Source organism: Hylaeus anthracinus, unplaced genomic scaffold, assembly GCF_026225885.1.
Source record: "Hylaeus anthracinus isolate JK02 unplaced genomic scaffold, UHH_iyHylAnth1.0_haploid 11985, whole genome shotgun sequence".
Lineage (NCBI taxonomy): Eukaryota > Metazoa > Arthropoda > Insecta > Hymenoptera > Colletidae > Hylaeus > Hylaeus anthracinus.
Genome location: NW_026534333.1, coordinates 5,623,541 through 5,650,557, shown reverse-complemented (window position 1 = coordinate 5,650,557; position 27,017 = coordinate 5,623,541). Strand labels below are relative to the sequence as shown.

Genomic DNA, 27,017 nt, shown 5'->3' with positions numbered 1-27,017 from the left:
GCTAGCATCTCGGAATTTCGAAGCTTCCAGGTTTGCTTAGCAGCTGCTCGAAAGACTCGAAAGTTTCTCTCGCAAAATATGCATCCCTGTAGCATCTGGCGTCGTTTCTGCCAAGCAACACGTTTGGGATAAACATTGGGTTGAACGAAAAGCTCGCTTGTATCGATGAGGTAGCTTAATGATTTTTTTCGAGGTGGTCTCTAGGTTCTTTTTATTAGCTTGAAGTAGCTTTACGATTCCTTTTTTCCATCTTTAAGCTAGCTGTGCGAATCTTCCACCATCGAACTTGCCACTCGACCAATCATCCCTATCCTTGTCCACAATTAACCGTTGAAACGTAACCCGTGCTAATAGCGCCGACATAAAGCGATTCGATCGAAGTTATTCGCGTCTAAAGCTCGACCCACAACCATCCATCGCGAGAATCGACATCGGACTTTTCGTTCAGCCCGATACAACAATTCGTCGAACGTGCTCGAAACCGTACCAAATCCTCCCCAACAAATAGTCGAGGCTTCGCGGAACCCGAGGCTGAGCGGCGATCATTAAGCTATCTCGAGCTCGCAAGCCAATCGGCTTAGCTTACATCCAGTTCAGCTGGTAGGCTAACAAGGCCCTGGATAAGATTAGACTGCCAATCCGTTCCCATTATCAGAGGCGAAATTTCACCAACGATACAAATCGTCACGCGACACAGTCAGTCCTCTTCAGCAGCTCGTCGTGTCGTCAGGTTCTGGGTTCATCTCTCTCATCCTGTGTTTGTCGACGAGTCCATCCATGTTACGCTGTTGGTAGAAAGTTCATCGGGTAGATGCAACGCGGAGCTGGGTCATTCTTGACCCATTGACAAAATCCTTTTGAAAACATCAGGCCCCATCGCGAACGTGTTAAAGTGCAAATCGTAAGCGCAGGTTACGTTATCGTCTAGAGAATCAAATGAAGAAGGAACGCAGTTCCACGAACGATGTTGGATTGATCCCAACTCAGCCATAAAACGGTACGAGTAAAAATTGACCCAGCTCCGCAGGCGATTAAGTAGCCGCGCTATTCCTATAGGAATAACATCGCGAGTCCGTCACGCCATCAGTTCGCATCATCCATTAGCGTTCTTTTGCATCGTTAAGCTCCTCGGATGGAGTCGATCGGGATTTCCACCTTACATGCCCGGATAACGCGAACCACGCAGAGCTTCCCATTCGATTCTTCGCCAGCACTCTCCACCCCGCCACCCCTCTTGCCACCCCACAACCCCCTGGCCCCGCCCCAAAAGTAACCCCGAGAAATCTTTAGTTCTAGCCGAAGCGAGTCCTTAGTCTAGCGGTAGCGCTGAACTAGTAGTGGTCAGCTTTAGATGATAGAGGATTCATTGAGTGTCCACGCTTGTTCGAGCCTCCGTTCACCCAAACCCCGTACCCGCGATCGAAGAGTAAAGAAAGACAGCCCTAGAGAAGGATTGACGAGGGACGAGGCGACAATCGATCGCCAACGATCGCGCGTTCATACACACGTCTGCTTTCTCTATGAACGTACTCTTTTACTGTCAGTCTCTGTTCGTCCGGCTTTCAGACGATATACAAAGTGATACGCTTCGCTGAACGACCTAGAACAACTCGTGAACTCCTCGTGTGAACGTGTCGAACGGAGATTGCGTGGGCTCTAACGGGATCACATGGTGCAACGATACCGGCTTGTTGGTGGTTTGTTTAATCGTTGAAGCTCAGGAACACCCTCAGTTTTCGCGACGAAACGTCTGACTATTTTGGTTTGTTTATCACTATATCGATTACAACCAAAGAACTGAAGGTGATCTTGTTTCGACCAAAAAAAAAAAAAAAAAAAAAAAAACAAGGTACCAATGAACCTGATCCTTGTACCTTAAGTTATTCCACCTAACGTTATGCTCCGGATACTGTGCTCCTATTTCAGGAAATTACGAAGAAATGTTCTTCTGAAATGTTGCATCGTCTTTCAGGGACACATGTCTCTTCCTTCGTGTAAATCCACGCAACTTTTATAGAAAGCACTCTTCCGTAATTCCAGAAATAGAAGACAACTTTTAGTCGGCAAAGTTAGGTGGAACAGACTACGCGTTCCGTTTAATGCCACGAAGTTTTTGTTTGAAAGTCGTTCCGGACAACGAGCGGTTTACGAGTAATTCGACGTCTATGGCTTAAATGAATCGCCCTGTATGTGGGGAATTCGTGAGAAGAGGTCGCTGTTTTCGGAGATGTTAGTATTAAAAATAAACACATAATTATTATTACGTGGTGATAAAGCTGTTTGAACCAACGAGTACAAAATCATACCTAGATACTCGAGAAGTTGACTATTGTACTTGTCAATGTAAAATTCGTCAAAGATGGAAGTTGTTTGCATCGGTAAGTCAAACTAATAACTGCCGTTTTGAGTGAGTTTCTGTAGTCTGGTTCAGCAGATAAGATACGGCTTTCAAAGTTCGAACAATCGCGAGGATCAGTTGTATGTGACTACGAAACTTGAGAGAGCGGTGTTGACCACTATACAGGAAATTTCTGTCGCTTTGATGATCCCAGGTCCTTGGAGTTGATGTCGTTTCGGAGGTTCCAGATATAAGACGCGTCGTTTTGGAAGAGTGTTTCAAAGTTACGCAAACATGGCTCTTAGCTTCTTCGGTTTCGGGATCCGAGTATCGTCAGTGTTTGAAGATTCGCTCGTGAAGCCAGTTGCATTCCTGGTGAATTACCCAGGAACTTTTCTATATGTCTATTATCTACAACTTTATTAAAATCACTCAAACACAAATAAAACACGTTGGCTTGCGTAGTTAAAAGTTACACCGAAGCATAAGAATGCATTTAAAAACGTAATTCTTCCAAAATGGCATCGACTAGCTTTTGAAAATCTCGAACGACCCTCCGTCAGCCTTAAATTCGAAACCGTGAACCGCCCTAGCAGCGGCAGTAGCGTACGAGTGTGTTTAAACAGCTTTATCTCCACCAATGTTAAAAGAATCGATCATAGGGAGTCTATAACGTCGTCTCTCGAAGCATCAATCTCCACCTCCCGAATCACCCTGTGTACACACCTTGTCTCTTCTCACGTAATCCATAGTTAGCCTTGTCTTTAGTCACCCATTAAACACTGCACCTGTGCCTATGTAAAGAGTTCTTGTGACCGAATAACAACGTGCTAAAAACACGCCCAGTTCCCCTGGTGGTGCAAATCGTCGTCGACGACAATGCCGACGACTCCGCCGCCGCCCATGGCCATGGTAACCGGTCCAGGGTCTGGTTCCGGTCCTCAGGGCGCCCAGGGGGTCGTACTCTGTCCACGTACGCTGTCGCAGGTCCGACGATCACGACTGCGAAGGGCCCTCACCGAGGCGACCGCCGAGACCGTCAACTACGTCAAGACGGTGGGAACGATTATCCGATAAGACCATAATAATGCCTGAATAACCACCTACACCGTATTGTATCTTGCATCAAACACACACGGACGCACAGACATTGCCACCGCGAGGGCTATGTTCTTTTGGCGTTTACTTTTTTCCTACAAATACACAGTGTCCTATAACTGGCGAAACAAGCGAATAGAGGGCGATTGAATAGAACATGGAGAATAAATCGCTTGTACCACCAGTTACGGAACACCGTGTATAACTATGGTTCTGCGAAGCTAAATCCGTACGCAGAGGTAAAATTCCAAAATTAAATTACCTCGGGAATTGGCTTAAAGAATTGATTTTCTTCGAAATTAATTTTTTCCAATCAATTCCAAAAGAACACAGCTACTGTGAGAAGGAACCGATGATACTCTATTCACGTATTTCTCTGCAAAGAATGTCGGCGACCGAGAACGAAACCCTACGATCCTCAATTCTGACGAGAGGCTGACCAGCTTTTTAGGTTTCTCTCGGGATGATTGAGTTTCGCTGAATTTATATTAATACAAAAATTATCGAATAATTCTCGCTCCTTGTGTGGTTTCTCGGTGAAAGGGGAGACTTTTCGTTGGCAATGGGAGCAAATGAAGTAGAATGGCTTCGTTGACTACACAGTTTATAAACGGACATATATTCCAGGAGTAACATCGTGTACAAATTCGAAAATGTTCCACGTGTTATTTCTAGAATTTTATTCCGAAGAGGACGATTAGATGCCTGGAACGTCGATGTGTAAAATAAATAATTTTTATTACTTTTCAACTGTATGATTTCAAGTCATTTGCAGAATTGTAAGCGACTTTTTATCGAATACTATCGTATTTAGTCTTTTAAATAGGAAAATAGAGCTCGTCTCGGATCAAATTTAAATTAAATCGCCAACAAATTCCGCGCTTTCAACCTCTTTGCAGAGAATCGTCCCCAGATCGTATCGTGGTTTCGACCTTACCCTCGACACTCGCATACGCGCAATAACTATGCGGCATGCATTTTATCGCGCGTACGCGCGGCTATGTCTCCGGCCACGTAGTTAGCGTCACTGACCTATAGAGTATGCCTCTCACCATTATTCACAACCACGCTATGAAGTATTGCCGCCAATCCATCAACTTACTTCTCTCGCCAACCATGACCCGCATTCTCGAACGATCAAAATACCGAAAAAAGGATGTGTTATAAAATGAAACTTCGCGTCCCTGCTTCGTTCTCCGTTAAAGTTCTTTTGGCGACGAGCGCTCTCGACTTCGAAAGGTAAGCCAATTCACCATAGCGATTTCTTCGACGAGGAAACCGCGTCGCAACGATAAGTGCATCAAACTGTTCAACTTGAAAATTCTACTCCGATATTGATAGAAAAGGTAATGCCAAAATATAAACATTTACTTAGACCTAGGAGACATGAAATTTAATCGATCGATACTTGCGCTTTTAGTGTATAGTGTTATTGAGAACGACGGAGATAGCAGATGCTAGTTTGGAGTTGAAAAGGAAATGCAATTCTAAGGAAGAAAGTTCTAATTAATATATATATACTTCAAAGCATATAAAAACTTCTACCGAAACTTGAACGAGTCGTTAAGCTCGAAGTACAAGAAACGCCATACAAGACGATGGAAGTGGGTTCCGACAACTTTTACTGTGAATCGTTAGAGTCGTAATTAAAGCCAGCTCGTAAATTGTATTTTTTTTTACATTTTTATAGTTGTTTCCTTACCATCTGAAGAAGCAAACAGCTAAACGAGATTGCTCGAGAACGTGATGCTATATTTAAACGTCGCTATCCTAATTTGTATACTCTTAAGTAAACTTGGTAGTACGAAAAATGTAAAAAAAAAATAAAGAGAAGGAAATATTCCGAAGAAATATTTTGAAAGAAGTGCTTTCCAAACCACACTTACTATAAATTGCATTTCCTATTCTACTTCGAGCTACCATCCCGTCACGTTAATATATTCTATCAGTTATGTCTACATTCCATAAGTTTCAGTTCGCGTTCGTAGGAAGCGTAGGCGGATGTCGAGTCGTCCAGTCGATTTTTTTGCGACTATGGCGCGAAAATCGCGAGCCGCAAGCGTAATTAGTTGTCCAGCCACATTTTTTTTTTTTTTTTTTTTTTGGCCCGTATGAAAATCGCGTATTTCGAGCGTCCCGGCGGGAGGAGCACGATTTAATACCGTGCTCGCCCGAATACGTTTCCTTTGTTCTCCACTTTTCCGCGCGCTTTGTGGAACTGACTTTGTCCGCGTCCGCCGGATTTACGATCCGGAATTTTTATTCCATGAGCGCCACGGGGACATCGTAAAGTCCCAAGGAATAACGGGAGATTACCGTTTCGCGTCTTTTAAAGGTGACGTCTATTCGGCTCGTTTGCCCGCGCTTTTCATCTTCTGTTGACCGAGGCCTTTGCCGAGGGACCTCAGATCTGAAACGACCTCTGCCGCTGTTTGCTGAATACAGCCAATGTTTGAGAACTGGTCGATTCTCCGATGCATAAATTTCATTTAATTTTTTGAGGAACGGAACCTTTTGAATCACTCATAATGAAATTACTCAGTTTACGAGGTTGGTAGACGTCCTCGACAGATTTGGCGCAGGATACATTATTACTAATTATTTCAACACATTCGCAACCGATAGATATACGTTTCTAATACCGAGTACTGACGAAAATAATACAATTTAGAAGCTGGACATCGTAAATTTATTTTCGAATGATATGTTTTGAGATATCAATGTTGTAGATGTGTAGCGTATAAAGTAAACAGATTTTCATAATTTTTTCATAACCAGGAATAGAATTTGAAGTGACGTAAATTCACGTAAGCAGTCGCGAATATGTTAACTACTACTTTAGTTTCCTTCGTTTTCTTTCGAGTTTTGGTCTCCCATTCGCAAACCATATTTCTCAGTTAATCCCTTGTTACGCATTAAAAAGATCGACGGTAGATTAACCGAAGGAATAAATTCGAGACCGTAATTCTGTCTCTCAGAGGCGACGGCTGTTAGGCACGTTTGTTCGCGCTTTTCATCCTACGCTGGTCGAATACAGAGGCCCGAGCGAATCTCTGATGTTCGTTTTTGGAAACGTACACGACTCGCCGGAAACGTGCACACGGTAAATTACAATGCGTCTCTTAGCACACACGACGGTGAAAAGCCAGCTTCGAAGTCCGTTTTGCTTGAAAATAACCTCAACATTAAATTTATCCTTCGCTAGCTTCTGCGGTATCTCGAGAGAAATTTCGATATAAAGGAGCCATTGTTCACGAATTTCTTCATCGATTCGTTACATTATTTTAAGTGGTCGAGTAGTCTCTCGTTTTCGAATTCATTTAAACCTGCAAAATTAATCGAATAATGGTTACCTAACCCATTCGCTGTCAGGCAAATTTAAAGCGTCAAATTTAAAAAATTCATACTAGCGCATGCTTTGTAAGAACAGAACGATCGATAACAAAGCAAAGAAATTATCGACTTCTAATCCCTCAAAATTATTTATCGCCGTCGTTATTAAGCGAGCAGCGCGGCTGGCATTTCGGCGATGTCTTGGATAATTTGATGCGTTACGATCGCGCCATGGCGACCGGAAGTCTTGGGCCAACTCGACGAAGTCTTAGCATACTTGCTCCTTATCGAACGCGAACGAGCGTCGGGCAAATTTGCCGAATAATAAAATTTCACGTAAACGAGATCTCCGGAGCTCTTTTCTACTTCAAAGTATCATTTCAGTGTTTTAATATCGTACTCGATACGGTTGGAATTATATAGCTTCAGAGCAGTTCAAAATCTACGAACCTGATACTATCAACCGCCGTGTTCATCCTTTATTTTAACAGCTTTTCAAGCAGGAAAAGTTCGTCGCGATAACAAATAAACAAACGACTAGAGTAAACAAGAAATGTCCCGATCGGATACGTTGGGCTCGAATAACAGGATTTTCGAGTGCCGGTTCGTTGGAACGATGAATAAACACGACGTGATTACGCGTGCCGGTGGCTGTTAGCGAGAGAAGGAGAGAGCTCGCGAAGGATCAAATTATGTCGGAGATATTAAATCCTCGAAATTGATCTATTGGCCGTATTAAATCACGTATACCCGCCGCGACGCCTGTAATTAATATTCAACGTTCTCGCGGGCGCTAGTGTATCAAAGTCACTCGACTATAGCATTCGTTGCGTCGCAGTTGATCCACATACGTAGTAAAAACGTAGTAGAAATGAATCTTTTTACTATCGATACACACAAGTATGAATATTGAAGACGTACATTCCCACTCGAAGCAGTAAAATGATATCAAGACGGATTCAACGATTCGGAAAACTCTAAAGTAGTCTCCATTCGCGACGAACGAACGACAGATCAACAACAGCGGTATGATTTTCGATCGCGTTTTCCCGATTCGATAACACTGCTCGTCATTCGTCTTTCGAGGGTTATCACTGTTTCCGCTCTTCACTTTCAGAGGGACTATTAGAGATCGTCGAGCACGTCCCGTAGAACGACGAAACGTCGCCTAAACGGGACAAGCCTCGGACGAGATAAGAGCATTACGACTGCCCGTTCGCGAACTACCGTCCTGAAAAGACTGTTATCCAGCAATTAACACTCAGGATCCATCCAGAGCGTCGGGGATCCTAATGGATGTGCCGGGATTTAATGGCGCAGTTAATCCTGATGTACGATCCTGCTGCGAAACAGGATTTTCCAGCAGGACGTCTTGCGTTTCAAGGCGCAGGTGAACGTCAAACCGTAATGCAACGCGTGACAGCCCCGGGATGGCTTTCACCATCGACACCAAATCCTGTCGTTACTCTTCGTCGCTGGGAACCAACGCAAACGATTAGACTTGGACGTACGATGCTCGTAACTTATTAAATATTCTTGGTTCATTTGAATTTTAGTAGTGACCGTTGCATTAAAGATGACAATTGTTGAGAATGCTCGAGGTTTAAAAAGAAACCGCTATTATCGCTGTAATAATGTTGTTCCGTCAGCGTTCAAATTAGAAACAGTCGCGTGTAAATAAAGGTCTACCACGGTCATGTGGCTTTGTTTTACCGTACTTGGTCTTTACGTTGAACGGAAGATAATCATGTCCAAGCCAGGATCTACGAGACAAAGCCTTACTAATGAGTCTAACTGTAGTGAATTCAACAGAGAGGCGGACCATGGGAAACAAAACCACGTGACTGTAAACGGGGCTGAAATGACAGAGGCTCTGCCTTCAATAGACGCATGTACAATAGAGTCGATGTAATATTAGGTTGTACGTTGGATATTCGTTGATTTGTAAGACAATCGTGGATAGATAACACGGCTATCATCGGTTCGAAGAGAGTATTGTCGTTACAAATAACATAGAATAGAGTGCCTTCCGAAGTTTGGAAAATTCAGAATGTATGTATGGTATGTATAGAGTTCTATTATTATTTTAAACCTTTGCAAACTTGACTCTTCGCATCTTACTTGTGCCAAAATGTTTCTCGTCGAGCTCTATTTCGTACTATTTTCAGTTTGCAAAGTATCATGAAATAGTGCTGTACAAGACCTTCTACATTAATGGAAACTGCACTCGTAAGGCATTCATTTTCTTTCTAATTTATTTCTATGGTCTCGAACAAATATTGCGACGGCTTGATTAGCATTCGTACATGATTGTTGCGCGAAACACGAAACGGTGTAGAATTAATAACATTTTATCTCGCGAAGTGTCCGCTCACATTGTGCTTGTACTGCATCGAGCGAAACGCGACAAGAACAAAGAGCTAAAACGCAGCCCTTTGTTTCGGGGTTTTGAAAATTGTCGCGACGGGAAAATTCGGTTTTGATAAATTGCTTCAGTTGGCATTGTTGGATATTGAAAATAGACTGGTGCGCGCGGTACACCCGATGTTGGAAAAACGATTCCTGTCGATCGCTAGATTCTATCGGGATCGATTTAATCCAATCGTAACGGCTAGAGTGCCATGGCCTGTAGATAACTGTTTACATTTTCTATCTTTTCATGCAAGCAATAGATATATAATTATTCAAATTATAGCAGGAACGACTTTGTTATTTCATCACGTTTGAGAAAATTGTCCGAATCTCAACAGCTTCGGCCGATCGTTATTCACCATAAAATGTAATCGACTCGCAGCTACCCCTACAGAAACACTAAATATCCATTTAAACTAATCGCGAACGATCTAAATCTAATTAATCGACCCGTTAGTCGTTGTTTAGGTAATCGAACGTAATGAATTGCACGCACTGATTAATTGCGTTCACGGATATACAACCTTTTAAGCGAATCAGTAGATGTTATAGCATCCCCTGGGCATGAATCTAGCTAAATCGAACAGCTGAACCGCGATAACTCGTCTAAAACTGTTAATTAAACCGAGTATTTTCTACAATCATCTTTTTTATATCGACGAAGCTTGAAACAGTAACATCAGAGTAAAACCATTACAAAACGCCAAGCGGAGAACCGTTACCGAATCTCTAATGATGCGTGTGATTGCTAGTTGAGACAATTTCCACAAAGTCCTCTCGTCTAATTACGATACCGAGCGGCAAGAATTCTGGCGCCCACTTGAGTAGCCACTAGCTGTCCCGCGCAATCGTTCCAGCCAGCGAAATTGCTTCTCGATAAAATCTGCGCTGGGTCTATTACCGAAATTGCAGCGAGCACCGCCGGCACGGTGTGCATAATAAACGGACCAGGATGATGCATTAGAGCGGCCGGTAATATACCGCAGCTCATTATAATTTCGCGCAAACTAACGCAAATTAACTTCGGTTAATGGAAATTCGAGGAACCGTGACTGTTTCGTCGCCGACGCCACGAGAACAAGGGACCACTTTGACGTCTAATTTACGCTGGACAAATTTTCCAGCGGGGATCCGTCAACCTTACGTGCAAAAAGGACCCGAGTGGCGGCTCACTGCTGCGAGGCGTGGCGCGAAAATCCACAGGACACACTGACACAGTAATTCGACTACGGGGGAAGCATAGTATTCCGTGAATCGAAGGGAACTTGGAAATTCTGATTTAGACGAAGAACAAGTTTTCGCTCGAGACTAAAAGTGATTTTTGTTGCTGAAACATTTCATTTTTACTGTCATTTTACATTCATTAAATAATTTTCATTATCGTCTTACGCTTGGAATTAATTTTTTTAGTCCCTTCCCTAAAACTCTCGTCTCTTATTTCTGAACGACCAACGCGTTCAACAAACCACTCGCGAGAGCTGCGTTATTCCGCGTTGACAAATATCAGCGAGCAACGAAGCAGTATTTAATACTTGTCGCGCACGAATTACGCCATACTCGCGCTCGTTGGAAAGTAGGATGTATTAAATCGTAGGGGGGAGGGCCACTTTGACGTCTAATTTTACGCCGGATAAATTTTCCAGGACGGTTTCCGGCGCGCGCGAAAAGAACGCTCGGAGCGTGGAGAGAGAAAAAAAGTAAAGTCGCCGCGAGGTGGGAAGGGGGTTCGAAGCTTTCAAGGGAGCGAATAAAGCGGTTTTGTGACGACTGAAAAATCCGGTGTTGCGCGCTCGCCGTAGGGTGAAATAAAAGACTTTTGAGACGCATCCACGGATCGAAGAGAAAAACAGTGGCGAGGGTTGAAGGGGTGGCTGCTTAATAGGGGCGGGATTCGAGTGCGAGAATTGAAGACCGCGAACGCCCGCGTTGAGTAGGTTGATGTGCTGGATACGCGTGGGTGTGTGGGTGCGCCGCGAAACACGGAACGGAGGGAAACGAACGGAGGAAAAGTCGGAGCTGCCTTTTTTCCTATGTCAGAATTAACGAACTCTGTTTCCGTTTTTCTACTTGGAACGGGATACGGATATTCGATGGAAACGCACATTTTTACGGAACTTCAATATGAAACAATTGGAAATGGATCTCGCGTGGCACTTTCTCGTTCTATCGAGAACCATTAGCTTCCCTTTCGCGTAATTTCCTTCTACGTCTAAAAATGGCCAATGATCGAAACCGTTTACGTGGAATTATTAATACATGCTCCCTGAATAATTCCAGAATAGCTTGCATGACCTACAATTTCTTTCGTTCTTAATTATTAATAAAACTACAATTTCTACATACCAGAAATCACTTTCGTAATCCACCTGCCGTCAAATAATTCAGGCTACGTCGAGGGAGGAAATTTATTACTTATCAAACAAAGAATGATTTTAGAAGAAGCGACGAATTTCCACTTTGGTGCCACCGCGACGGGTCTTTGTGTCCAGCCGACACGGATCCTGAAATTTCACCGCGTCCAACAGCGACTCGATCTCTGGGTGCTTCTTTATTTGGCGCAGAGATCCACGGTTAGCTTCTCTACGTCTTTCTTCGGCTGGAAGCTTTCTTCCCACGTGTCTTTTCTTACCTTCGTAATCTCTTGGCCGCAGACCATCGTCATTTTTTCGCGTCGCGTCGTTGCAGTTGGCCCGCGATTATTATCTGCGGCGACGGCGCCGCGACGACAAAAGATTTGTAGAAACGATCTCTCGAGGCACAGGCCAACGGAACACTAAGACTATCCAGGGTGAAAGCTTTCCTCTCTCCTGACATGTCCACGGGTTGAACACAGAATTCCTTTCTCCCTCGTCTGAATTTTCGCGGGATTTTTACGAATATTTTATTTTCCTCGAGCGCGCGTATGTTTTACAATTCTTTTTTTTTTCAGCCAAATTATAAAGTTCGCGTCGCGACGAATCGAATCAAACTAATCGAATTTTAACATCAAAGGGCTACATTTTTCGTTCTAAACTGGCACTTTCAAGGCTTGAAATCTGCGTTTGAAAAACGGATACCCTCCTTTCAAAGGTGTACTTCCTTTATAGACACTAACGTTTCGAAAATGGATACTCTGTAATGGCGTTCAATTTTATACCCGCACCATTACGGATAATGCACCCGCATAATAAATTTACGTATAATGTAAATGTCATGTAATATCTTTCATGGACGTAAACTGTGTGGATTATTTAATATTTTTTTTTAAATATCTTATGTAATCTTCTAAGCCATGTTTAAATCCTTCCATAGATCGTGAAATTGATCAAAATTTTAAATGTCGGTCCACGAAATCACTGCATTTAACATGGAAGAACCGTAAACGGTCTGTGGCCTCGGAAAATACGTCTGACCATATTTCCGCACGTCTAATCGCGCGTTACAGTCGTTTATAGCCAAGGTGCAACCGCCACGGTTTGCTTTTACTGCTCCGATTCGACACGGTTACCTCTAACGTCGCGGAAAATCGAAGGCGGCAAATATTTCCGTCGATTCGAGCAAGAGGGGACGACATCCACAAATGGAAACGCTTTCGCGCTAAGGACGGCAGCATGGGAAATTGTTAGTCGTTTGTTGCGAACAATAGGAAGCCATGGGGTGATCGAGGCGCGTTGATATAGTACGGGCGCCCGGATCATTGTTTCCCCCATGATATGAAGACAACCTGGGTCTGACACGCCGCCTGATATACTACTGGCTGACCGGAAAACACAGCATCTACTACGCTGCACTCTAATGCGCTGGCTACGCGCCTGCATAACTCAGCCACGCGTCATTTATTCTCGCCTGCTGGTAGCAGAATTTCATTCTCAACGAGCGTTCGACAATTTCGAAGATAATAACGGCATCGGTGCGTTTCCACCGTACCAAGATTGAACGCAATTCGAAATCAAGGCAAGAGAAAATCTGCTACAAAGTGTTCAAGCGCACGTGGGCAAATTTCCCCGAATCACAATAGCTATTCATTCCGTTTTAACGAAATACGTACAGAATCCATTGTATTAATTTTCGCAGTTTCTGTTCCCAAATATGGACTAAAAAATTTCCCGAAATTATTTCATGCGAATCCGCTAGAAACATTCGCAAGTGTTCTATATGTTCTCCCAAAAAGCCGCATGTTACCCGCGATCGTTTCTCGAACAAAACACGTTTGGGGATTAAAAATTAGCGTCGACGTACCGCGATTGTTGTTTAAAGCACACACAATGCGCAGCCGTTTGGTCGTTGAATAGCACCGTTATGGAAGCACGGGCCGAGCACGAGTATCGCGACGACTGCATCACGTTCCATTACATGCACGCTTGGAAATAGTGGGCCAGCTGTACGCTGCATTCCGAGGCGTACGTGACACTTGTAGTTAAACTACAACGGCGCGCATAAATCGAATAAATCTCTCTTGTTCGTTGAACGCACGAGCGGTGCTCGTTTATAATTGCAAAGTTAAAGCTCTTATTGCGCGAGTGCGAAAACACGGCGATTCGCGTTAAACACGTGCTCGGACTTTTTACACGAGAGGATTTTGCATTATGAATTGCCTCGGCTTTTCATCGTTCGCTAATTCGTTCGCAGGTATTTCGTCAGAATTTATAGTTGTTGGAGTTCTACGCACTACCTACACGCGATCGCTAACTTCATCACTGTCTGAGCAAACACTGATCCATCTACTGTCCGTCCACGTCGTTTCGATTTTCCTCTGTATTGAAAATTACAATCTCGCCTCACAAAGGGGTGCATTAGCGCCAAATCCAAATGTACGGGACCCTAATCCCGTACACTGTCGCGATCGAGGCCCGCGGCATCCATCAAACTTAACGCCCCATACATTACCGTCTGACCAAGAACGACACTATTCACTTCAACGTGTATCCGGAAACTTTGTAGGAACCGTGTCGTATCTCCTTCGCGACGAGTCCTAAGTAAACCGACCACAAAGTTTTATTTTTCCATCCTTTGGCGGCGTGAATCTCAACAAACATGATAAGAGTCCATCGAGAGAACTCTTCGCCATTTTCAGACGTATTGCTTCGCAAGCGTGACACTACTAGAACCGATGCCACCAAGTAGAACTAAGTAATAACATCCAGTAAAAAATATTATTTTCTCTCGAACATGTCAAACTTTATTCATATTTATTTTTGATTTTGCGAGTGGCGAGTGGTAACGTTGCAAATCAGTCGATTATGAGAAATTCGATAAATATTTAGCGGGACCAGTGTGCGCCACCCGTAGCTAAAAAAGTGTCGTACTATCCAACGAGTCGTCCGTCGAAAGGCTTGGTCGTTGAATTATTAAGGGGATGCTTCTCAAAGTCGCGTCCCGTACAACCTTAAATACCATGTAGGCGAGTTGATCGATGAGAATTCAACAATGTGGACGGTATACACAGCGTGAAATATTCAACAACGAAATCGATGGAGGAGATCGCGATGCTGCCGGTTCGCCAGCTTCGGGGGGAGTATAATCGAACCGTGACGTTTCTTTCCGCGGAGAACTACTATCCAAGGCCATCGATTTCAACCTCGCGAAAATCGTGGAATAAAAATCGCTGGGGATCATTTCGACTGCTCTTTCAGATGCAATTTATTTTTATTCCATCGCGAAAGTTTCTTCCATTTGAAGGAATGTTTAGAATTGCGTGCTACAAAATCGGCCACACGGAGCTCGTTTTAGAGCGAAATCTAAAAGTAGCAGTGCTCTAGCTATTCCAAGTTTCCCTTTTCAACAACAAGTTTCCCTCTTCAACAACAAGTCTTGTTATCCATTATAAGTTACTTGATCGATTCCCTGGTTATACATAGTCTCTAGAATTGTATTCAGAGTTCTGTTTTATGTAAACGTGTAGCAACACAGGTAGTTGTTCCAACGCAGTGTTCCAATGCTGTAATAACGAAATAGTCAGTCTTCCAAAACACTCCGAAAGATGCAACATTAAACCAACCTAAAAATATTTCGTCCCTGGCCTTAATCTTGTTCTCCTAACCCTTTCAACTCTCCCACGAACCTTTCCCATGCTTCTCTATCTACCTCGTCTCGAGGTCGTACAAACGTTCTGCACACAAAACTCAAAATTTCACGCGAGTTAACCAAACCGTTTACCCGGGTCAATCCTCTTATTCGGCACACTCCTCCTACGTTAATCACTTTCAAACGTCAGAGAGATTCCAGCGACAGCAGCTGGGAAAGTCCTGACGACGAAGTTATTTCCCAAGGTAACTCGTTCTCCAATTATTTTCGCAACGTTTACCACGAAATTTTAAACCCAAGGAACCGAATATAATTCCCATAATTCAGCCACGTGTTGCACGTGTTTTGGTCGAATGTCGATCCACGAGTTTTTCATACTCCTTTACTGGACGTCAACGAAGGCTGTTCGCTTGGAATGATGAACTGCCATGAACCCGAACGATAAAGTCTTCCTCTCCCATCGCCAGAGCCCCGTTTATTATTTCCCTTTGAATGACTAAATCCATTTTCTGCTGCGCTTCGAGATTCGCAAACAATCAAGGTTGTTTCTTATTTTCACCGAATTTCAGTAAAACTGTCACCGATCAAAGACTTGGTAGACTAACGCTCAAGAATATCATCCGTCGCGTTAAGCGTTGACTCGTACCACTCAAGATTGAAACGAACAGGGGAGAGCTCCGAGCGTAAGCGATTCGATTCAACGTGACGGACATTAAATACTTTGCGGTGAAAGTTCCGAAACATCTTCACGTGTCGTTATAATCTCCGACAATTTACTCGATTCGCCTCTGCGAGGCGCAAGTTCCTCGAAGTTCCTCCATTAAAAAACTTTTTCCATTGTGTGTCTGACGAAGGCCGCAGCTCCTCCAATGACCCGCGGGCTCCGAGGAAACCAATCTCTTTCCGTTGACTAAGTGGTCTTATTGAAACGTGATACCGAAGTTTTCATCCATCGGCACTTGTCGCGACTTTCTGCATCTCGCCGATAAAGAACAGAATTTAATTAATATTTTTTATATATAGTATATAACGAAGCATTATTTGAAAATATGAAACCTATCATTTAATTTAGATAAATGTCTTCGATAGACATAGATAATGCAAATATTTATGGGACTAACTGTAAATTTGTTAATTGAGCTATTTCTTCGGGCATAAAAATAAAATTATCGATAGGGTATAATTCATTCGATACATACGAGAGGTTACCTCGAGTTAAACCACAATGGCGCGAGATCAATTTTCTGATTCGAAGTTTCACGCTGCGATGCATAATGCAAGCCTCTAATCGTCGAAGCGCCCGACCATAATGGGCTGAAATGGTCGGACAAAAACGGCGTCACAGTCATTAATTCTTTCGCTGTCCGCGAGTCGCGACGCGCCGCAACACATCGCGCAGATGTACCGGGTTAGAACCGTTACATCAACGTGGCCTGTCACGCGACAAGCGATGATGTATTGCGCGGATGCATCATCGTTTCGCGACATTCTGCGTGTATCTATCGGTTGCTCGTCACGGATCGATAGGATGAACCATGGCGGTGGACCACGTGGAAGAAAATAATACGTCCCTCGACACGCTCGGGACTTTAAAACCATCGGTTTCTTCCGTGACCACTGGTTCCCGTTTCGCGAACTTCCATCAGTTTTCTTCCACGGTTCGGAAAATCTTCGAGCTACAGCCACGGGCGAAAGAACTGCCAACCGTTACGTTAGCTACGTTCGATTCTATCGCATTCTACACTCGAGCTGCATCGGGTTCATCTGAATTCTTAAGTGACCGATGCGAATTAATATACAGTCAGTCCCATAAGTATTTGTACTTTCTATGTTCATTGAAAATTAGATCCGTTGAAGTATCTGATCAAACTCGAGCAAACGTAATAACAGAAACCGGCGCCAGCTCACGGCGTATTCATCGGTGCTCAATGGCGAGTTTGAATGGAAAATTGTTGTTACACTGTTTTCCGATAACCTGGTTTCCTGTATAAACGTGTTTCGTTCGTTACGACCGCATGACGCGCTTTAATAAGTCTGACAGTCGATTGCGTCGATCGCAACGCATGTTGCCCGATGCAGTTCTTGGGTAGAGAGAGTTTCTCCGTGCCGTATGGTGAAACGAATCAAATCTTTTCACTTTTCTCGAAGCTCGAGATTTCAGAGCTTCATCGTTAAATGAGGAAATGAGTAAACAAGTAAGAGCAAGATATAATTTAAATAATGTCAAATAGAAAAGACTAATGAAAACGTTTTTTTAGTTAAAAATATCCTCTGAATTCGGTGTTTATTCACCAGCAACATCATTCGTCTCGTTAAGACCCCATTCACGTGGTAATTTACATCGTCGCCGTCACCATTAAATTATTCCTCCTGGTTTTCCTCCTCTATGGCGGTTCGTTCGGCGTGGTGTAACATCAGACGCTGATGGCCGTCGAGTTTAATGTGCCTCGCGTACTCTTGGTATTAATAAGAATCAGAAAATGCTCTAGCGAGGTCGGTTCCGCATATAAAAATGGTGAAAAATGATTATGAGAACTTTTCTCCGCGGAAGCTTCATTTCCAAGTTGCAGCGATGAATCTTACGTCGCGCGATGCATCCTCGTGAACGTCTGCAGGTTTATGGTCTAAATGAGAAAACTCTGATTTGTTGATTCTCAATCTCAAATTTGAATCTGAGTTTCTGAGATCTGAAGACGAGGGTTGTTGTTCTCTTGAAACGTACTCGAAAATTTCAAACGCCGAATCGTAAAGATAACGGCCAGACTTGTTTATAGTGCGAAACGTAGTGCGGTAATTCCCGTTTTAAGCGACACAATTCACGCTGCAGCAATGAAAATTCTCAGGTTACCTGATTTCGAATGCACGAGAGTCGTACGAGCAAAGCGGAACGACGGTATTTTACAATGTGTTTCGATTGAAATTATCTTTAGAGCTTCCTCGATGTGAAATCACTGCTTGCTCCTCCAGATAACGCGAAAAAGGAGGTTGAACGGAGATTTACGAGCCAAACGGAGAACAGTCTCACAAAATAGACCAAACAGAGATAGAGACAGATGTCAGGTAAGAAAGTATAAACCGTCTACAGCATTGGAACCAGGAACTTCGCTCCATAAAGTTGTTAGTTTTTCTTGTGCATTGCGTGCAAAAAGGCGTTACGATCAGCGACTGGCAACGGGTACGAATCGCTAAAAGAGCAAGGGGTGTAGACTCGAGGGTAGACCCGTCTGCTTCCCTGTTATTCCTCCCACGCTCGCTGTTGAAGGTAGAAAAAGAAAGCGGTATCGTGAAATTACTCTTCGAGGAACCATAAAACTCTTACGCTGAGAATTCCAACCCTCCAACCATACCGAGATATAATTGTTCCGTATCAACCCACACTCTTAAAATTCTTTCTTAAATACAATTCTACTCGACGGTAGGTGAAAAATGTATTTAACAAATGTATGTAACATCGAACAGACAAAAGAAATAACGTACGAAAAACACGAGTCCGGTAAACCTTTAATTCAGCTGTTCGCTCGTTATCGATTCCCAATCCGTCATGTTCGCCTTATGCAAATCGATAAGCTCGATACGAACACACAACGGACTCTCTCTCGATATAAATTTCTGTTAAACAGAATATACGTTCTAGCATATCGCACAACAAAAAATGTATCGATTGAAATATAGTCAGGTGTACGTTACAATAATGAATAGAGTACTATAGTGTCCGAATATTAATAAGAGTTACTGTAGATTTCGGCCCCGTGACAATCCGGTTTATACGTACGTATGCCTCTGCATGACGCCGATACGATACGATACGGCTCGTTCATGAATTATTGATACCGATATCGTCGAGTCGTAACCGCGAGGCTGCTTTTCCGCGAGCAAGCGTTTGGTTACGATCGATCTTAGGAAACAGTATCGCGGCAATTAAACCCAAACTTTATGTTTGCTCGGGTAACTGTGGTTTTCCGTTGGAATTCGAAGATTCGCCCGAAACCGAGTGGCGAACAAATAAGGAGCGATGCCGAATAGATGAGAAAATTAATTCGTTATACTTTACATGAGATTGGAAGTTAGCTTGTTTGTATCTTCGTTTATAATTGGTTAGAAATAATCAGATACAATTCACTTGGAATCGAATAAAATAGTAACTCGGTCAGTTCTGTCGCAAAAAGGCGAGCCAGTGCGTCGGTTAATCTGAGCTGGCCATTTCGAAGGTAGTCCGTATAAATCGTGGACCAGCTATTCACGGAATTCAAAAGTTGGCTATCGTCTATCTGCTAAGCCAAGTTACCTCGTAAAATTAAAAAACACTGAAAACTACCGGGGTTCCCGTTTCCGCGCTCGCTCCATTTAATTACCCTCGGACAAATTTACGAGATAAACGAGGGGATTGGCTCCAGGGGAGCCACGCAGCGGTCGCGTTCCATTGAATTTTGTTGTTAAGCGGTTCATTACCAGCCTGATAACCCTCATCGTTGAGTTAACACTCCACACGATGTGTTATGGTACCAACAACAGGGTGGTTACGCTTGTATCACGGGAAACGACTATCCCAGAGGGCTGCACAAAATTGCTACAACTAATCGCTACTCAAATTTTAGATATTCATGGCGTTCGTTTAAGTTCAGGGTTTACGGTTGACGATATTCACAGTTTACTGTTCGAACTCAATGTTCGAGTATACTTTGCGACACCTACTTTCATATACCATCCTACTTCTTTATTTAAGGGAGAGTCCGTACCCTGAGACTTGTACGAAAGGAAGAAGAACAAAGTACCATGGGTAGCGGAGTAGTATGATATCTACAGCCCCTTTGGGATCTTCAGCAGTCGGTTGACTGTGATACAACTACGAGTGTGTGTCATAAACATTCGACATTGTGTAGAAGAAAACCTCCACTGTCGGTTTGGGATCAGGAATCGGTTTTGATTCAAGCGAAACGTTAGTTTAGATTCTAGAAACGTGGAAGGTGCCTTTAGAGACTTATCGCGCTAACCAAGGACTATATACATTTACCTATTAGCTTGATCCTTTCCCCGAGAAACTTTCTTACGGAACTCCACTTTCTCTTTCTGCGGAATATCTTTCCAAGTTAGCTAGGGGTCAGCTCTTTATCTCACTTCATTTTGATTACACATTCTTCTCAATTTTCCTAACCACCCTCATTTCTTCGGCTACTTTTTTCGTGCCGTTGCTGCTTCTTTCATGGTGGCCGAGAAATAAGAAATTGGAAGAGAGATTGGAAAAGGGAAATGGATAGGAGTGAGTCTCGTTCAGGGTTCGCTATTTCACAGGCAACCCAGACTGGCTGGACGGTACAGTGTGTCGATAAAAAAAAAATGAGCAACTCCAGCTCGAGTAGATAAATCGAAAAATCATCGAGTTAAAAAATGATCGATAAGAGATGAGAACGTGAAGTAACGTAAAGCGTCGAAGCATATTCCGATACTCTCGTGCAAGCAGTAAGTAAATTTCGTGCGGATATGTGACCATTTCATTAAATTCAATTGTTGGTACAGGCGGTGGTATCTGCTCGCTGCACACAGCTTGCTGTACTTTATGATTGGCGCGGAGTAGTGCAAACACGGGACGAAGAATGCGAGGATATGGTTTTTATTGGTGTGCTGGTGTCGCTCGAGGGCACGCCCAGGAGATTTGCGAAATTTATCGGGCGCCTTTTTCGGTGGAAACGAGGAGTTCCCGCGAAATTTTTGGTTGCTCCCGCGCCGCCTGGAGAAAATTCAGTCGCTTGAGGGAGTAAGGAAAACGTGGCTGGCTTGGGAATAGGTATTTATGGCATCTGGGGTGGAAAAAATTCTTTCCGAGAATGGGTATATTAGGCTATTCGGAGTGGAGCTTCCTATTATATAAAAACAAATGTATCGCGGTCCGAGTGGGGTACGCGATGGCGTTTCATGGAAATGCATATAAAAATGCTCTTTTTATCATGTCAGATTTATACAAAATAAATTGGAACGAAGGCGTGATTAAAGCGTAGCAATATGCTTTGATGAACCTAACCTAGGCAGACATTCTGCTTTTAAACGAAATTTCAAAACTGTCTTTCACTGGCAGTTTTCATTTGGAAATTGGAACGCAAGAAGTTCCAAACACTCCTTTTGTCCGAGAGTAAAAGGCTTTCAAACGACAATTGAATTATGCATAAACATAATACACGTAGAAGTAACACAACTCTTCGCATCAGCTGTGATCCAATATTTAATAAATCAACGGCGGTTCAGGTTTCTCGTGCGAGAATTCCTAGTCATTTTATTTCACGCACCTCGAAATTTGCAACCAGCAGCGAATGTTGAAATTTCCATCCGTAAACTTTAACGTGCTTAACGTATAAAATTACGTCCACAAACTTCTTTCATCTCGTTGAGGAAGCAGATTTCGAAGGTCAAGAGTTTGACTACGCGTCCTAGGTTTGACATTGCGAACATTTTCACACGTTGTGCTATTCCAGGATGCTCTATTGTTATTTCTTAATTAAGTGTACTGCTAATTGGATGACACCTCGACATTGCGTCCAATTAGGCCTAGAATAGTGGATTTATTTTTGAGCTAGTCGAACCATACGCGTCTTTGAAGGACAAATAGTTATTCACTGATAAATTCGACATATCTGTGCTTCGATATTTGCTCAACCTTTGATCTGAATAGTGATACATTTAACTGCAAATATTAGTCTCGCGTTTAAATCGATTTTCGATTGAATATTTACCAAAATACAAACGAAAGCTAGAGTAAACCTTTACTCGTACACAGATCAGACATTTGTTGTATATTTAAGTCGTGCATAAGTTCACGCAATACTTAGATGCAATTTCTTTGCTCTCGGAATAATTAATTTCAAATCATACATGAAATTTCGGAACAATCGAAGCTGGGTGAAGAAGAAAGTCGTTGAAGAAATGAAACGAAAAATTCGAAGCTTGATCGAGAATCAAATTCCTTCGATGGCACACGAACTAATTAAATCTGGCCGATCGAATGTAACATTCGATTACCATTCCATTTTATTTCAAGCATCCAGAAAATCGCTCGACGGACGAGATTAAACGGTGAAATTGAAACTTGTACGTGTATCGTTCACGGAATTTCACGATCAAATCGCGTGTTCCACCGTCAACGCAGTATTTCCCGAAAGTCCCAAATCCAATGAATGCAGTGTTTACAATGAATACAGGTTTAATTCACTAAAATTGACCACGCCGTTCGAACGTTTTCAAATGTTCTTCCAAAGAAAAATTTATCTCAATCGTAACGCTCTATTACAAAATTGTAATGTAATGTTGGTTCAGTTTTGCTCGTCGCGATAATTGGGCCAAATCGCCGTAAACGAAGCCACCTCACGACGAGCACCTATTTCAGCACAATTGCACGTGTAATTCGGTGGCACACGATGTTATCGTACCGTGCGCCGGCCGCAGAGTGGAGAAAATTATATTCTCACGGAACATCCACCGCATGGAGATCGCTAAACGGTTTCGGTGAAGAAATTTGGCTCGTTCTGCCTCGTGGAACCTACGAATTCATGTTATAGTCTCCACCGCTGACTGTAAATAGAAGACGATAGTTTGTAGCAGCCATGGGATATTTATTATTTCAGTCGTTGATATAAAAGAAGTAACACAGTTTTAGGACGAGTATCAAGGGGAATGAACTTTAACAAACAATTCGTAGGGATTAAATGTTTTTAAGCCTTCGCGAAAAATTGCAATATCAAGTGCATCGGACCATTTCCCCTGCCGTTGCAGTTCTGGAACCACCACCTGGATATAGAAACTTCGGCAGTTTGGAATACAAACGTAACGTTGCAAATTAAGTTACAGAACTCCGTAGTTGTTAAAGAGCTTTAAAACTCCATTCGAGAGAAACATTCGAAATCGCTGTACTAAACGAAAGTAGAGTCATATAGCGAACTATGGGCAAACAGAAATTCTTGAAATCTGTTAACTTTCTAGAGTTGAGTAATCAATTAAGAAAACATTCTCGCTCCGTTTCTCTCGTAACAGTCGGATTAATTGTCAGCGTTGCTGTTGCCCCTGGTGAATATAAGATGTTCTCGACTACTTACTTTTTCGCATCTCGTCAGGGCTCAAACTAAGGGTCTTGGACTGGTATGAGGAGAAAAAAAAAGAAACACCTGTAACTTGGAACCTCAGTAAGATAAAATCTACATCTTTTTTTAGCGCGAAACCTTTTTCCAAATTTTGTCGCAAGTTTAAGGAGGATAATAATCGCTGAAATAAACTTGAACGATGACTCAATGACGAGGTGATTTTTCAAATTCTCGAATGGCGATGGATTAGAGCGGTTATTAACCCGCGTCTAGAGAATAAATAGCCAATTATCTTCTCGACGCGTGGGCGTACGAAATGTCGAGGCTCGTTCGTTAGAGGCAACTGCGAGACACGACACTTTTCAATTTGTTTCGCGAAATTGTAGCCTCGGTGCGACGAGACGGGCCATTTAAACGGCCCCTGACCCCCGTTCGCATTTGTTGCGTCAGGTACACATTGTGCACTTTGCTCGACCACCGGTTGTAGATGCTCGGCCTTGTTCCTCGCGAGCCAATCTGTCTCGACGAATTCTCTTTTTCCGCCTGCGGTCGTGCCAAAACTTTATACCAAAACTCCAACTTGTTTCGGAAGCTAATGGTATGTTAAGTAAAAATATTCCGCGACGGAGATTGCAGTGGCTTGCATTGTTCCGTCTTTGCTCTCACAACCTTTCCACCTTTTAAAGGATGCGCACATGTTATTTGTTTTCAACCATTCCGATATATTCAGACTCGTACCGCCAACCAAAAATCAGCATGGACTTTCCAGACAAACCAACAACTTGTACCTCGAGTATTCTGGCTTCTGACTTCTATTAAATATGTCTCACGTGTACGCCAGAAAAATAATTGAAATATCGCAGCTCTTAGTGACAAGCGTTTCGAGAAAGTACTTATTTCTGATCGTTCCGTTTGAAGGAAATGGATGATCGCTTCAGATCGAGCGAGTTCAAGGATTGCACGTGGAGCTCCGAGTGACCTCCGCGTTTCACACGAATCCGTGCATGTGTGGATGAGATGTCAAAGTTCGAAAGAGTCGCGAACGAGTCAATTAGTCGAGAGAGATCCTTGAGAGCGTAACGAGCCAGTTTTGTGAAAGGGTTGAGTGTTTCAAGAGCGCCGTGAAAGAGTTGCTCGAGTAACGAGTTTCCCAGACACTCGATGGGAACATCTTTTTCTTTTCATAGAAGATTTTGCATCTCAATAAATACGACGGGGATGGGAAAGTGAATTCGGTTCCGCGCTATCCATACAAATGCGTACCGGAGATTCAATTATTTCCCGTCTTTCGTTCATCAGGCTTCGAGTCATCGAGGAACTGTTGTGTGTTCGATTTTCAATTTTAACAGAAACCGAATTTTCACGTTGGTTGAAAAGCAATCCCCTGTTTACACTGGTCCGGAATTCAGTTTTCTACGTCTATCGAAACTCATTTATTTTGAAACCACGAATTAAAAAAAAAAAAAAACGAATAAAACATTGATCGTAATATGTACGTTTGGAGCAAATATTCGTGCTCGAATAGAATTGACAAAAAGTATGCTATTCTTCGAATCGGAAGAAATTAAATTTGATTAAATCGAATATGGGAACGATACTCGATCTTCCACTTTCTTTACTGGCTGGATCTGATTACCAGGTAACGATTCAGGCGAACAATCCTTTTCTACGGTTCCGATATTTCTCCAAAGCGAACCGCGGACACGCGTATCGATAAAACGTATCTTACAGACACAATGCGAGCCATGATTTCTATCGGCCGCGCGATTGACGCAGGGTTAACGCGGTCGCTTTTATTGGCGGAATCGGTTCATCGGTGCGGAGCTTCAATTGCGGAAAATTACACGCGGCACAGTGGTTTTTCAGCTCGCCCTAGGGTAAACGATTACAACCATGTAAACACGATTTTATCGTTTAAATTCACCCAGATTGCGTGCGACTCATAAATTTTATTCTTCTTCGGTACTGCACTCTGTATAAATATCGAGGATGAAAATGATGTAACATAAACGGTTACATGAAAAAATGTAATTCTCAATGTTGCAATCTTAATATTACTCGCTCGCAAAGGAATAAAATTGAAAATGCAAAGACACGTTTCCACTTTTCCATTCCTCCTCAATGTTTCTCTTGCATCGTACGTTTCGAAGAATCATACTGCATACCGATACCACCCTTGTATTCGAACACTTTACGAGTGGCACGGGCGCGAATCATTGCACGCGCGAGGAAAAGAAGGGGTTGGGTTTACGGAGCACCCCGTACTCGGAGAAAATCATGTTGCAGTACACGTGCGATTCAGAGTTTATGGGGACGGGCAGCACGGTCAACATATGAGAGCAGGATTAAGTTAGCGTTGTAGTGGTGCGTTCATGCGAGGCAAGAAAGGCGGTACGACGGTAGTGAATAAACGGGAAGCTGGAGTTTGTCGCGCGGAAGGCGTACGTCGCGGAGCGCGCAGGATCTGAATACCGTAATTCATTGTGTATGAAATTGTAACTGATGCTCGACGATTTCGCGTTTTGAGAGCTTTCGAGTTCCGATTGCGAAGCGATGCACGCGAATTACAATCCGATTGCCACGCGTGGAAACCGGAGGAAATTAAAAAGATAAAGCGCGCGTGCGCAGAATAATTCCCGAGTTTAATATTCGCCTATTAAATTTGGAATTAACCTACCAACGTATATTTCTTCGTTGGCCATCGCCTGGATTATAACGATAAAATAAATATATATATATAGATTCGAGTCGTTTAAACGAAATTATATCACAGCGTAACATTCCCGATGCCAACGTCGATTGCGTTTAAATTATTATTTAATATATTCTCTCGATGTTAATTGACACGAAGCAGTAACCCTTACGTGAAATACGAGCGTAATTTATCTACACCGATACATCGTTAACAATCGTGTTTTCCAACGTTTCACTTCGACGGGTAATAACCCACTGTTTACGAAGAACGGTTTGAAAATTGAATCAATTATCCGCACCATTTGCGTTCGTTTATCTTTCTATCTCGTACACTTCGGGCTCGAGCCCTTGGTCATCAAGGATCGCCGACTCACCGTTTATATTACAGAAATCGCGTGTGCACAGGTGATTTCTTGCTCCCGTCCAACTTTCATCGACGCGTGGCTGTTGGTCTATCGACCCTCGTGGAACGTTTTATTCGTCGATCGACCTATTCAAGTTTTAACGTCTGTTCAACGCTGTCAGCAGTCACGTGAAATTATACGTATTCTTCTGAAATTCTAATCTGTGGATTTCCAAAGAGTAACAATACAATAGAGTGTGATGGAATGCCGATAGAAGAGATAACAGAAGGGAGATCTAGTTCGATGACAAGTGTACGATGTCGTGTAGTGGCGCAACAAAAGCAGAGATGATTCTACGTGTACAAATGGGTCGCGAACGTAGAATTGAATTTTTAGAGAAAATTGACCGACGATGTGCTTAAGATAAGTGGGTTTTAAACGGTAACAATATACACCTACGAAGTAGCTGCATATTTTCAACCACAGGTCGAAGTTTCGAGTCACCAACCGCTTTCCAATCGATTTTCCAATCTCCTCCTCGTGGTTCCCGCGAGACATGGTAATTCACTGTTAGGCTAACGTCACGCAACCAGCCGGAAGATCTCGGGATCACGCCGGAAGCCTCGAATTACTACTTTCGCGCAGAGATTGCACTTTCTTTCGTCTCTGCTCGCCGCTAACGGTCGCTCCGCGATTTATCGACGGACATACATCACGCGTTTTAAAGGAATA

At 43.1% G+C, this 27,017-nt stretch overlaps 1 protein-coding gene across 1 annotated transcript in view; it reads left to right on the top strand.

Annotated features, from left to right (window-relative positions):
• Positions 1–27,017, top strand: part of LOC128886571 (small conductance calcium-activated potassium channel protein) — a 193,588-nt gene that overhangs the window by 76,318 nt on the left and 90,253 nt on the right. Inside the window, exon 4 of the mRNA XM_054141566.1 lies at positions 3,185–3,394. Within this exon, the coding sequence (XP_053997541.1) occupies positions 3,185–3,394 (210 nt within the window). The remainder of the gene's footprint in view (positions 1–3,184; positions 3,395–27,017) is intronic.